Source organism: Branchiostoma lanceolatum, chromosome 2, assembly GCF_035083965.1.
Source record: "Branchiostoma lanceolatum isolate klBraLanc5 chromosome 2, klBraLanc5.hap2, whole genome shotgun sequence".
Lineage (NCBI taxonomy): Eukaryota > Metazoa > Chordata > Leptocardii > Amphioxiformes > Branchiostomatidae > Branchiostoma > Branchiostoma lanceolatum.
In genome coordinates this window covers 2,352,317-2,366,989 of record NC_089723.1, presented here as the reverse complement: position 1 = coordinate 2,366,989, position 14,673 = coordinate 2,352,317, and the positions used below count along the sequence as shown (strand labels likewise).

The 14,673-nt window shown below is 38.0% G+C and overlaps 1 protein-coding gene and 1 long non-coding RNA gene across 2 annotated transcripts in view; both read left to right on the top strand.

The window, feature by feature from the left end:
• LOC136426462 (platelet binding protein GspB-like) overlaps positions 1-14,673 on the top strand; it is a 505,111-nt gene that overhangs the window by 17,937 nt on the left and 472,501 nt on the right. The window contains exons 20-21 of the mRNA XM_066415126.1: positions 152-277; positions 888-1,076. Of these exons, the coding sequence (XP_066271223.1) occupies positions 152-277; positions 888-1,076 (315 nt within the window). The remainder of the gene's footprint in view (positions 1-151; positions 278-887; positions 1,077-14,673) is intronic.
• Positions 5,644-8,473, top strand: LOC136427166 (uncharacterized). The gene is made up of 2 exons (XR_010754378.1): positions 5,644-6,734; positions 7,161-8,473. It is a non-coding gene; the product is annotated as an uncharacterized lncRNA (long non-coding RNA).

The window sequence follows — 14,673 nt, the reverse complement described above, 5'->3', positions numbered from 1 at the left end:
TGTTGTGATTGACAGCTGTGATTGACAGCTGTGTTTGACAGTTGTGATTGACAGCTGTGATTGACAGTTTTGATTGACAGCTGTGATTGACAGCTGTGATTGACTGTTGTTATTGACAGTTGTGATTGACAGCTGTGGTTGTGCTTTTCAGGCCTGCTACAGGAGATCAGGTCTGCCAATGCCAGCCTGTCTGTAGCTCAGACGGAGTGGGGAAACGTCACGGTTCAGCTGCAGCAACTGGAGGAGGAACTGCAACGAGCAGAGGCAGCAGCACAGGGTAAGTACACTGAAGGCTAGACATGTCCATTGGCCCGATTGCCTGGGGCAAGTGACAGTGCTAGCTAGCTGATCAGGCAAGCGCATGTTGTCCTGTGATTGCCCGGGTCATTTTCATGGGTGCAATTTTTCAGTGGGTAGATGTGGGTACATAGTAGTCCAATAGCTTGCTTTAAAGGGCTTTTTTCCTTCGTAATAAAAGTATTTCCTTGCTGAAATTAAGTATTCATAGAAATGTCTTATGAATGGCCAGTGTAAAGTTGGCTCAGGCCAGTAGATTTTTTTTTATACTTGGGAAAGTGAATTTTCAAAAATAATGAAGCCATCAAATTTTCTGGGAAATCTCAGTAGGCTAAATTTGTATGAAGGTTGGACATCCAGGAACATGATATGATACATAATAAATCAAGCAATTAGTTCTTAGATTCAGAGAATTATACAGTTTCTTGATTTATTTTGTATCATTTAGTATGTGAAGTGTCTTACTCAGTGACTCAGAGTTAAACATGTTCCTGTACAAAAGATTGACAGCATATATGTGGGACTACAAAAAGTACTGAATGCAATAACTGTTGGAAATGTGAAAATTGTCTTTTTCACGTCCCCTTCAGAAGATGACATCACAACCAGTCTGGAAGAAGGGTTCCGGTTGGTGGAGAGAGCAGCCAATCAGAGCACAGCAGCGGAGGCCGACATCACAGGGGTTAGCAGTGGTGTTGAAGAGGTCAGAAGTCAACTAGTGGTCATCCAAGAGACATCCGACAACGTGACGACTATTGTGGCGGACCTTGAACAAACAGGTATGTCACGTGACTGGTGGTCTGGAAAACTAAAAAAAAGGTAAAGGTAGTCGGACAGTCCCATAGACTTTTGAGGCCGTAGGGGCAGTGGGTTGTTTTCCACTGTGTCTAGGGAACGGTATTGGAAGGTAGAGCCCAACCCTCTCCTTCCACTGCCTTTTACCTCCCTAAGTCAGGTACCCATTTTTACACCTGTGTGGAGTGAGGAAAGTTGTGTTAAGTGCCTTTTCCAAGGGCAGAACATCATTGGCATGTTAGAGGATTCGAACTCAGGACCTCTGAGTTCTGGGCTAAACACTCTAACCAACACAGTGCCACCACAAACTTGAAATGAAGTAGAGAAGAACACTTGAGAAAAGTTTACCATGTGTTGCATGGCTCTTGGACTGGTGGGTGCACTTCCGGTGGGATCCAGCAGAGGTCCCCACTGTTGCTAGGTACTGATGCAGTGCCTTGCTGTACATGTATCTCTCAGCTGCTGCCCAATGGAGCATGCCATCAAACACACACAAAGAGACCCTTCTATGAGAGTGACAGATGTGCATTTTCCACCATTTACTCTACATGTTGCTACAAAACATGGTAACTAAGCATGTTTATTGCAGGCACACAGTGCACATGATTCTCCCACATACATAAGTTTGCCCTTCATATCTAAGTGTTATCTATAGCTGACTTGTAAAGTAGCCTCTTGCCACCACGTTGGGTGTTAATGATGTTTTGCTGAAAGCAAGAAGTGGTGATATCTGCATCACTCTGCAGTAACCATTTTTTATAATATTATGTTTCATTGCAGTGTTCAATAATGATTATAAAAACTGCTTTCTAGACACTTTTTTATTCTGGGTTGATGACATTAATGCTTGTATTAGCATGCAAGTTCATTTTGTTATTGGTACATATCATCATTATGATGAGGTGAGATGTAACTTGATTCCAACAAAGTCTGATCGACGCCTTTCATGTGTTGGAAATCGTCCTTTTTGCTTGATTAAAAAACAGGTTATAGTAAGAGATACTGTGTTATGTAATCTAAAAGTGTTCCAAGCTGCCAGGTTGTTAGACTGCGATTGTAATATACAAAACGTTCACTGCTGCCTAATCTCTAGTATACTAGCCCCTACAACATCAGCAGAAATCTGCACAAAATCCCTGCATCACTTCAAAGGTGTAATCCCACCGGACACCTGTCTCTGTTTCCATGGCAACCAGGTTAAGAAAGTAGGTCACCTGGTGAAAGTTGCACCCGTCCCGATCCCCATGTGGTGCACATGATATTGTTGGTGCCTGCGCAGGGGAGTGACCTGTGTATATCATACCCAGAGTGCACTGAGTCACCCATACATCAATGACATTATGTGATATTGGAGATCAGCAGAGCTTGAAAGTTCCTGAGGACTCATTCGTAAGTCAAAGTTCCTGAGAACTCATTCGTAAGTCAAAGTTTCTGAGAACTCATTCGCAAGTCAAAGTTTCAAGTTTTGTTTGTTGGACCAGTGAAATCATGACCTCATCTCCAAGCAGCACATTTGAAATGAGAGCTTTCTGCCACCCAAAAATTGTGACCATACCTTGTCCAGCACACAACTTAGATATTAAAACCAGAAGTTCTGCTACAGTACCTAGGAAAGTCGCCAGGGCGCTCAAAATCCAATCATTTCCAGTTTTTGTCACAACCTACCAACACACCCAATACAGTATAAAACCAATCTTTTCTGCCATTCTTGAGTTATCTTGTTCACCAACAGACACACACACACACACACACACACACACACACACACACATGCGCACGTGCACACACACACACTCACACACACACACACATACACACTGTCAATAGTTGAAATAAGCCTGGTAAATGTGCTACTAACAGTTCCCTTTTAACTTGCTTTAAAAGTTTCAATAGCTCCTTGAGACAGCAACAACTTTTTGGTAACCGGAACATATGTAGCCCCACTCAATAAACTTTGACCACTGGCAGATAGCTGATGAAAATCAGATTGAGAGACAGTTGAATTTTGAATTTTGATCCAGTGAACTTCCATACTGTACAGCTCATGGGTCGTATGTTTCCCATGATATGGGTCACTGTTTCGGTCAGTGGGCCACAGCCGAACACGATATGTCGCTTAATGTCCATAAAGGGAGTGCTGCCTGTATGACCCATATTTTCTTAGTCAAAACTGCACTGGCAAAGTCTGCCCTAATTGTGTCAGAGTGTATTATAAGTCTTCAATATTTCATGGTGTAGAGTGTACCCCTGATCCGTACATGGGCCCAGTACTTATTGGACATCCATCAAACGGATTGCTGTCGTCAAGAATTTTGGTCAATTTCTGAACTCATCCAACCTCTGATACTGTTGGAGCTAATCTCCCATCTTCTAGGCTTTCCAAACTTTCAGATTATTGATCTGACAATTGAAATGTAGGAACAATATCATTTAGTGAAAGTTGAAACAAGTTATTTTTAATCTTTTCAAAGAAGGAAATGGGATATGATTAATGATTAGAAAATAACTCTTCCTTAGTTTATGCTACGGCCCCATTTCCAAAGTTGGGCCAGGCCGGGCAATTTGCAAAAAGCGAAAAATGAAAAATGCGTAATCAAGAAAGTATGCTATAATTAGGAGTAATTTTTTACGTTTTGTGTCTTTTGTTGTCTTTTATATCATATTATTCGTTCCCACAAGCTGCCCATCTGGGTCCCGCTTTGGAAATGGGACTGTAGCATTAGTCGGCAATCAGAAATGACAGACTTCATCACAAAGCCATACTTATGTACATCAGATGTTAAGTTTTACCTGTCGTTTGAAAGAGCTTGATTTAATCTATATTTGTCATAGTTTTATTTCTTTCACAATGAGTTCACTTATGCATGGAAACATTTCTATTCAAATGTCCAGTATACAACATGTTAAAAAGGTCCTTCCGCACAAGAGGGTGTATAGGGCAGCGCACCTCTCCGTTTCAGTAGCCCTTGGGCCACACAACTTTGTGCAATCACTACAGCAAGGGGCTAGTCCACTGGTAGTGATGTGTGTTTAACTACATGTACCATACTCTTTCCCAAATGCTGAGTGCTAAGCAGAGAAAGCAGTATGTACAATTTTTTGAAGTCTTGAGTATGACCTGGCCGGGATGGAACTCACGACCTACCGAATGCAAGGCAAACACTCTACCCACTAGGCCATTGCACCAGTTATACAACATGTTGAAATAGAAAATGACCACAATTTATGGTCATGTTGTTCTTAAGTGCTCCAGAAGAATGAAATAATGTAATCCGCTCAGCATCATGATGGATGGAGTGGCGCCTAACCCTGGTTTCTTGCGAGGAAACACTTTACCGCTGATGAATCCCCGGACTTATTGTCTTCACCGTGATTCATCATAATTTATTACAAATGGGTCGAAAACGCTTCCGCGGGTCAAGCCTGGATTTTCTACGGGCGGAAATAAATCAAGGTCTTGTTTCTGGTTTTGATTTTATCAGTGAATGTAGTAGACCGAGTTGAAGAGTCAAGGGTAAAGGAATTTTTGCTGCCACAAAGGAGTTAACTTTTCTTGAGTGGTTTGTACAATCTCCAATTATTGATATTGTATACAGTCAACTGAATTACAGTATGAAATTGTCAGATGTTTCTTGAGTCTTTGCTTAGAGGATCTTCGTTGATTGATTTTTTTGAAAACTGCTCTCTATTTAGAAATAAGACCCTTAGCACACCCCATCTTCCGCCAGACCACAGTGGAGAGTTATCAATATTGGATATGGCGGTTTTCATCTGCCATTTTTCTTGAGTGAAGTTTTGGGGTCAGTTTACAAAGCATGATGTATAACATGCACCCAACAACCTCCTCTGTACAAGTACTCTAACATGAGATGGGGAGGACTGGTCCACTCTGCATGATAGAGGGGTTGGATCATGTCCTGGATGATTTGAACAAAAGAAGAGGGGGTACATTTAACCAAGGTTCAGGGTACTTTGGAGTTTCAGTAATCGCATGTAAAAGCATTAGGTAATAGCAATAGTTGGGATGCTAGAATGTTCCGGACTTAGAAGTTATCCCTTAAAAACTCAGGGAAATGTGAACTCAGAAAGTCATAGTCTGGAGATGTCTTGTACATGTACATGGGTAATGGTGGGAGTTGGAGGTGCCTTGTACTGTACATGGGTAATGGTAAGAGTTGGGGATGCCTTGTACATGTACATGGGTAATGGCAGGAGTTTGAGGTGCCTTATACATGTACATGGGTAATGGTAGGAGTTGGAGGTGCCTTGTACATGTACATGGGTAATGGTGGGAGTTGGAGGTGCCTTGTACTGTGCATGGGGAATGGTGGGAGTTGGAGGTGCCTTGTTCATGTACATGGGTAATGGTAGGAGTTGGAGGTGCCTTGTACATGTACATGGGTAATGGTGGGAGTTGGAGGTGCCTTGTACATGTACATGGGTAATGGTAGGAGTTGGAGGTGCCTTGTACATGTACATGGGTAATGGTAGGGGTTGGAGGTGCCTTGTACATGTACATGGGTAATGGTAGGGGTTGGAGGTGCCTTGTACATGTACATGCACTACTAAAAATGATTTGTCTTGTTTTTTCTAGTTTTCTTGTTTTTACTTAATTCGTGGACAAATTTTCTTGAATGAAGAACTTCCTTGAAAATGATAAGAATAAATAAGAAAAGCACAACAGACCATTCCAAGAATCTTGTCTTGTAAATTCTCACAACAAGAAACATTTTCTTATTTTTCTTAAATAAAGAAATAATTTCTATAAAGGATTTTCTCTCATAAGAATTTTCTAGAAATTAAAGTTAAAAGTTCTTGTTTTTCTTGAATGGAGAATCTATTTCTTGCCATGTATAAGAAAATACAAGAATTTTTCTCTCCCCTATCTTCTTTTTCTGGTAGTAAGAAAAAACAAGAATTCAAAATTATGAAAGCAAGTAACAACTAGAATTTTGTTCTTGAGTGGTCTTGATTTTTGTATCAAGAAACCTTAAGAAAGAAATTCTTGTTTTTCTTGGGATGTTTAAGAAAATAGAAGAATTTTCTTCTTGCCTTTCTTGAGGAATCCTGAATAGAAAATCAAGAATTTTCAAGATATTTAAACTTGAAGACAAAGTTCGAGTCATAACTAGAATTATATTCTTGAATTTTCTTATTTTTCATATCAAGAAACTTTGAGCAAGGCAATTCTTGTTTTTCTTGATAATAATACTTGAAGAAATACAAGAAATACTTTCAAATTCTTATTTTAACTCGTATAATATAATGGTTGTTTCCTGGCTAAGATGAGGCTATTGCAAGAAATAGAAGCCAAGTTAAATTTTCTTTAAAAATCTTGATTGTTTTAGCAAATATCTGCATAAAATTTTGACCAATGGCAACACTTGCCATGTGATCTTTTCCTAACTCCTGATTGGTGGAATCGAATCCCACTGGCAGTTGACAGTAGGGCCAAAGCTGTGAGAAGTTCATGCCTTCAAGTGCTGTTCACTTCTAGTTCTATTTGTATTAATTGAAGACTCAAGTCGGTTTCAAAGTCAAAACCCAGGTACAAGAGAACATATACAAGATGGGGATCATGGTCTGAGCCTGCAGCAGATGCCAAATTTTGCACGGAAACACTGGATAGCAGTATGGAAAAGGTAAGTGCCCCTCTCCCCACCCGACTATATGAAAATCAGTTCAACTTTATTTATCATATGAAAAAAACTAAGTTAAAGGGCCCCTGGTTGGTTTAATCATCAAAAGCATCAAGCATTAGAGATAATGATAAGTAAAGCCTATTTGGGTCCAACTCAAAACATCTTTTTGGCCGACGAATTAATAGATTTTAATCAAAAAGCGATCCGCACACATAGGAAGATTACATTCCACCGCTGAGGGGTGGACTATTTTAATTGTATTGTTTCTGGAAACATATATAAGGATAGGTTAAAGAATGATAAAACATATGATGTGCTTTGTGAAGAAATCATTTCAATTGGAACTTTCACTTCTAGAAGCTGGAAGTTAGTTAGCTCAACTCAGAAAGTAAAAATTAATGACATAGTCTTCATTTTTTTCCCCAGATGTTGGAAGATAATTTGAATGCCAATGGGAATGCCAATTCAACAGAAATGGGCTTGAACAACTTGAAGGGTTTGGTTTCCGTAGTCGAAGATCATCATCCAAGTCAGATGAGGCTGCTCTATACCACCTTCCAAGACGATAAAGAATTATATATTATGAAATATATCATATGTAATAAATCATATAGCATGTTAATTACATAGCAGCTTGTAATCTTTATGTTCTTTCAGTTTCAGAAGGCTTTGTATCAAAATTAGTTTTGGTATTTGTACAACAATACATGTATTGTATAATTATATATTATTGTTATACCTATTATTTTTTGAAAAAATACACTGTAAAGCTTTGCCAATGTCATTTTTTTACCATAGTCCACAATTTACAGAAATATTAAGCCATCAACATGTCATTTTAACTGTAACTCTTGGAGTGAGATTCTTCTTGTAAGTCTTCAGTCTTATATTATAAGAGTAAGAAAACATTTCTAGGTAGCAAGAATTGTGTTCTTGAAGTAAGAAAAGTATTCTTGTTGTAAGAAGATTAATCTTAGAAGTCAGCTAACATTTCTTGGCAGCAAGAATTGTGCTCTTGATATAAGAAAAGTATTCTTGTTGTAAGAAGATAAATCTTAGAAGTAAGAAAAAAATTCTTGGCAGCAAGAATTGTGCTCTTGATATAAGAAAAGTATTCTTGTTGTAAGAAGATTAATCTTAGAAGTAAGCAAACATTTCTTGACAGCAAGAATTGTGCTCTTGATATAAGAAAAGTATTCTTGTTGTAAGAAGATTAATCTTAGAAGTAAGAAAAAAATTCTTGGCAGCAAGAATTGTGCTCTTGATATAAGAAAAGTATTCTTGTTGTAAGAAGATTAATCTCAGAAGTAAGCAAACATTTCTTGGCAGCAAGAATTCTGCTCTTGATGTAAGAAAAATATTCTTGGTGTAAGAATATTAATCTTAGAAGTAAGCAAACATTTCTTGGTAGCAAGAATTCTGATCTTGATATAAGAAAAATATTCTTGTTGTAAGAAGATCAATCATAGAAGTAAGAATGCATTTCTTGGTAGCAAGAATTCTGCTCTTGATGTAAGAAAAATATTCTTGGTGTAAGAATATTAATCTTAGAAGTAAGCAAACATTTCTTGACAGCAAGAATTGTGCTCTTGATATAAGAAAAATATTCTTGGTGTAAGAATATTCATCTTAAAAGTAAGCAAACATTTCTTGGTAGCAAGAATTGTGCTCTTGATGTAAGAAGATAAATCTTAGAAGTAAGAAAACATTTCTTGGCAATAAACAATCTTTGCTCTTGATGTAAGAAAAGTGTGCTTATTGTAAGAAGATCAATCTTAGAAGTAAGAAAGCATTTTCTAGGCAGCAAGAATTATGTTCTCGAGGTGAGAAAAATATTCCTTGTTTAAGAAGATCAGCTCTAGAAGTAAGAAAGTATTTCTAGGCGATAACAATTTTTGCCCCTGAAGCGAGAAAAGGATTCTTGATGTAAGAAGATAAATCTTAATGTAAGAAAACATTTCTCAGCAATAAGCATGTTTGGTCTTGAAGTGAGGAAAATATTCTTAGTGTAAGAACCTACATCTTGAAAATAAGAAAGCAGTTCTAGGTCTTGATGATGAGAAGAGAAATGCATTCTTGTTATAAGAACATAAAACTTAAAGGGAAGAAAACCTTTCTTGGCAGTAAGAATTTTGGTCTTGAGATAAGAAAAAAAGTCTTGGTGTAAGAAGTTCAACCTAAATCTTAGAAATAAGAAAGTAGTTCTTGCTTTCAAGAATTTTGGTCTTAAGAAGAGAAATGCATTCTTAGTATAAGAACCTCAGATCCAGGTGTCTGAATCAAGAATATACATAGAAAAAAAATCTTACTGCAAGAATTACTTTCCGACAGTAACCAAGGTCATTTTTATAAGAAAGTTTATCTTACTACAAGAAAAAGTTCAGTAAGTAAAAAATTGCTTAATTCGTGGACAAAACCTTTTTCTTGAATACAGAAAAATGTGCTTGCATGAAGTAATATTTTTCTGTATGTAAGAAAAAACTAGAATACAAGAAATTGTATTTTTGGCAGTGTGGGTAATGGTAGGAGTTGGAGGTGCCTTGTACCCAGATAATGAGCTCCGGTAGGAGGTAGAAGGGGGTTAATGATTATGGATGACCCCAGAAATGGACTTAACTTGTTTCCCAAGCCGCTGATGGAAAACTTATCCCCTGGATGCCTCCCTGGCAGGGTGAAATCAATAAACGGTTGTCAGCAGATGTCAGTAGCTTCGCCCGTATCTGATCCGTCGTGGACAAACCTAACATATTAAGGTAAAAAGAATTCAATTTTAAAAGGTTCAGGATAAGATTTTATCAAATAATAATTATTCCATTTAAATGTGAATGTGTAAAATGATGTAGTTGTGTGTGTTTTTGATATGAAAAAAAATTACTTGGATGGAAGTATGTCTCTTTTCAATTAACAAATAACATATAATGACCCTTGATCGATCATCTAGTGACAAGTTGATTCTATTAATTTGGCGTCTATAGATTGTTTTCTTTAATTAGGGTTATTTTCTAAATGACATAGCTTTTCAATGAGGCCTTAGAAACACAAGACAATCAATACAGAATATCAAGAAACAATCAATTAATCAATCAATCAATCAATCAATCAATCAATCAACAAGTAAGAATGGTAGGAATATTTGAAACTAAACTGTTATCCAAACATAGCCATATTCTTGAGGTCAGAGGTGAGGTGATCTAATACATGTACACATTCAAGTCAATCGTTACTTTCAACGGCTACCATTTATCATAAACCTCTTCCTGTCTTGGTTAGATGATGTGTTTGATTACCATAGTTGCGCTGTATGTGATGATGATGATGATGATAATTATGATGATGATGATGTTGTTGATGATGATGATGATGATGATACATGTAGTTTATCCAAACTTTCAAAATTCACAGTTTTGCACCCAACTGACAATACAATGTATTTGATTATAAATGTATTTATCGCTCACTTTTTGTTGTTATGTACTATGTACTTGTCATTGCAGTTGTTTGTTTCAAAAATAAGCCATGCTCCCCAAAATTCAGTTTTAACATTAAATGAAGGGACCACCCTAAAGATGAATAAATCTATTGTTACGTTGATGAAGGTTAGACATCCAGGTAATGCGATATATGTTACTCAAGGAACTGGATAAAATTTTTTCAAAATTTTCAGTTGCTTGAGTAACTTTTTCTATCCATTTGCTTGAGTAACTATTTTTGGTGTAAATGTATTGTTTCCTTGGACAGTAAAAGGGATTTCTAAAGATAACCAGTGAAATCTCCTTCCACACCCCCCTCCCCAAATATGCAATTCTTTGCTTCAGAAGATGACCTTCCAAACTTCAGATGCCCAGATTTATGTATTATGTAGAAACGTTTGTGATCAGATAGTCCATGATTGATGCAGAATCTGTAGGACACTGTTTCATGTTGTTGGTGTTAACTTGCTGTCCTTGGCCTCTGATAGGTCTCCTGTAGCTGAACTCGTTTGTCAGACTTGCTAGCCTCGCTGGAGATAATGGAGCAAGAAACGACAAAGTCTGACTGATCGGGTGTCTGTTTCATCTTCAGGGTTTGCCACTATGTCAAGGACAGTGGACTAAGACAGTGCCAAAGGTCACTATCATACCGCACAAGTGTGATTTTATTGATGAGATACATCAATATCAGCCTGGCCTGTATATCAAGTGAAGATGACTTGTGTTCTTGTTTGCGGCAAAAAGTTATTTCAAGCCAAATAAGCTCTGTTTTGTCTTCCGATTTGGCCCAAGTGTCAAGGAAAAGGAACTAAAACAGTGCCAAGTAAACCGGCACACAGACAAGTCCAATTTTATAGATGATATCTGTGAACACATTGATATTGGCCTGTATTTCAAATAAATATCTTGCTTGTGCCAAAATTCGTTTTGAGCCAAACTCATTAAGGTTTGTGAGTTGTTCCTAAATTTTCATCTCTCATTTTGCCCACTGTCAAGGAAAATACACAAAGACAGTGCCGAATTCACTGGCAGACAACACAAGTGTGATTTTAAGGATGAGATCTATGAACACATCAACATTGGTCTGTATTTCAAGTGAAAATGTTTGAATGTGTTCTTGCTTGTACCAAAAAAGTTGTTTTGAGCCAAATCATTAAGACTTATGAGAAGTTCCTAAATTACGATGATTGCAAAATGAAAGTCATTAACTTGATAGATGTGTAAAATAAACAAAAGATGTTAATTAGTACAGTCATGATTGTTGATCACCATCTGACATCGTTAGAGCTTCTCCAATTCTACAGAAGTAGCTTTTATTTCTAGGCTGAAAATAGAATCTGCATATAATGTCAGTTGTAGGACTTTTATTTGCAATTTGGACTGTTCTTAAGAACATAGAAACTGCATTGCTCCAGCACAAATGCACTTGACTGTATAAATGTTGGTTCTTGCACTTTCATATTCCTTGGGTCTTTGTTTTTAAGATTATATCATATCCTCTCACAACCTCTCAGTAGGGCATATGTTTCTATCTCAAGTCGTCTCAAGATGTAGACATTAAGGTGCCGTCATGTTTTCATCAGCAGGCAAGGTACTTCCACTTCCAGACGGTTGCATCTCGTTTTTAAGACGTCATATCACATCTTCTCACAACCTCTCAGTAGGGTATATGTTCCCATCTCAAGTCATCTCAAGATGTAGACATTAAGATGCCGTTACATCTTCATCAGCATGCTAGGTTCTTGCACTCTCAGATGATCCCTTGCTTCTTTGTTTTTAAGGCGTCATATCATATCTTCTCACAACCTCTCAGTAGGGCATATGTTTCCCGCTCAAGACGCCTTAAGATGTAGACTTTGAGATGCCATTACGTCATCATCAGCGTGCTAGGTTCTTGCACTTTCAGATGATTCCTTGCATTCTTGTTTTTAAGACGTCATATCATATCTTCTAACCTCTCAGTAGGGTATATGTTCCCAGCAATTAGGTCTTCTCTTAGATTTTCTCTTAAGACGTAGACTTTAAGGTGCCGTGACTTCATCAGCATGCTAAGTTCTTGCACTTTCAGATGGTTCCTTGCATCTTGTTTTTAAGACGTCATATCACATCCTCTCACAACCTCTCAGTAGGGCAATATCTTTCCAGCTCAAGTTGTCTCAAGACGTAGACATTAAGGTGCCGTTATGTCTTCATCAGAATGCTACATGTAGGTTCTTGAACTTTCAGGTGATTCCTTGCATCTTAAAGTTTTTTAAGACGTCATACCATATCCTCTCACGACCTCTCAGTAGGGCATATGTTTTCAGCTCGAGACGTCTTAAGACGTTACATTAAGATGTGGTTACATCTTCATCAGCATGCTAAGTGTGTTCTTCAGGTGCAGCACTTATCTCTTCTCAGATGCTCCTCCAGAGGCAATCTTACTGTCTCAACCAGCAGATAATCACCCGATAAAACACATCAACGGCACTCGCGGTCTCCAGTTTCCCTCTTAGCAGCCTTAACTCCGCTGAAATAAGAGCGAAGCCACGCAATCTCGATAATCTGTGGGAGGGATCTGTTTCGAAAAGTATTTCAGGCCATTAGGGGGAAAAAGGACTGTAATTAAAACCTCTCGGTAGACACTCCTCATCTGTTTAGTGAAGCCATTACTGGTTAGACCATTAAACAAGATGTCCAGTTTGTATCATCTAAGTAGGTTGGGCCACACCGATTCAATTTGTTATTTCTTGGATTTGGAATCATGCTGTCAGCTGCATGTACTAGAAAATCAACCTGAGAACAGAGATTGATTGATTTATTCATTGACATTTACTACATTTGTGGAAGGATTGACATAACAGGTGACTATTACCTTTCGATAACAGTGGTGGGTTCTATAATGTGCTTGAGGTGTGGCTCTTCTCAAACACGGGACCTCAATTTAATGTCCTATCCAAGGGACATCCCTAACCACAGCTAGGTAGTCAGTTTGAAGCCATTCCTTGTGAAACCATAGACAAGATGTCCAGTTTGTATCATCTTAGTAGGCGGGGCCTCACTGATTCAATTTGTTATTTCTTGGATTTGGAATGATGCTGAGCTGCATGTAGAAAATCAACCTGAGAACATTCAGAGTCTTAGAAGAACTCTGTACCGTAGATCTTGGTGGGGCCACACCGATTCAATTTGTTATTTCTTGTATTTGGAATGATGCTGAGCTGCATGTACTAGAAAATCAACCTTAGAACAGAGATTTATTTATTTATTTATTGAGATTTACCACATTTGTGGAAGGATTGACATAACAGGTGACTATCACCTTTCGATGACTGTGGTGGGTTCTATAATGTGCTTGAGGTGTGGCTCTTCTCAAACATGGGACCTCAATTTCATGTCCTATCCAAGGGACGTTCCTAACCACAGCTAGGTACTCATTTTGAAGCCATTATACTAGTGAAATCATTAAACAAGATGTCCAGTTTGTATCATCTTAGTAGGCGGGGCCTCACTGATTCAATTTCTTATTTCTTGGATTTGGAATGATGCTGAGCTGCATGTAGAAAATCAACCTGAGAACATTCAGAGTCTTAGAAGAACTTTGTACCTTAGATCACTTAGTTTCAGTGAGTGGATGTAGTCAGAGGAGGGCTGTCTCCAAGATAGGACGTTAAATGGAGGTCCTGTGTTTTGGCCACACCCCACGCACATTAAAGAACCCACCACACCTTTCAAAAAAGAGTAGGGGCATGCCCCAGTGTGCCATGGTCCAAACCTTACAGTCTGATTTGACCCGATACATGTCAGTAATAGCAGATTTCTCGGCAGATGGACATAATACATGGTCATGTAGAAACAGAAATTCGCTTGTTCACACATTTCACTCAGCCGTCCAAAAAATCGACACTTCATGACATGAAATTGATGTAAAATTAATATATTTTTGTAAGATTAAAATGACAGGTTTATGAACAAAAGTTAACCACTTGACCTCCCAAACAATGAGTAGGACGGAAAAGAAATTTACAGCTAGACACAGCCCTCAGTCAATCGACATAGTTACAGTGTACTTCTTGTTTCTTTCACTGTAACTTTATGTCTACTGTTTTCAGTCACCTCTGTACTGTGAACTTATCATCACCGTGAAAAAAACTCTTGTTATTGTCTATAATTCCTTGACTTGGCGCCACCGTGAAGTTAAAGTTTGCTATCATGAAGATAAAGTAAATTACAGTATCTTGAAAATATAAGAAAAGTATGTCTGAGAACCAAGAAAATAAATTGTTGTGGTCTTGTAGGTTTTACCAGTCCATGAATGATGCACCTGATTCTTTCAATAAATGTTGCAATTGGAGCTTGATGGTTTTGCACTTGACAAATGCAGCAAAAATTTGAAATTTGATTTTACAAACTATTGTGTCAGTGGCATTAATTTGTAACAGGGAAATATCTGACTGAAATGGAGAAATTTATTGACAACTGGTCTTGAC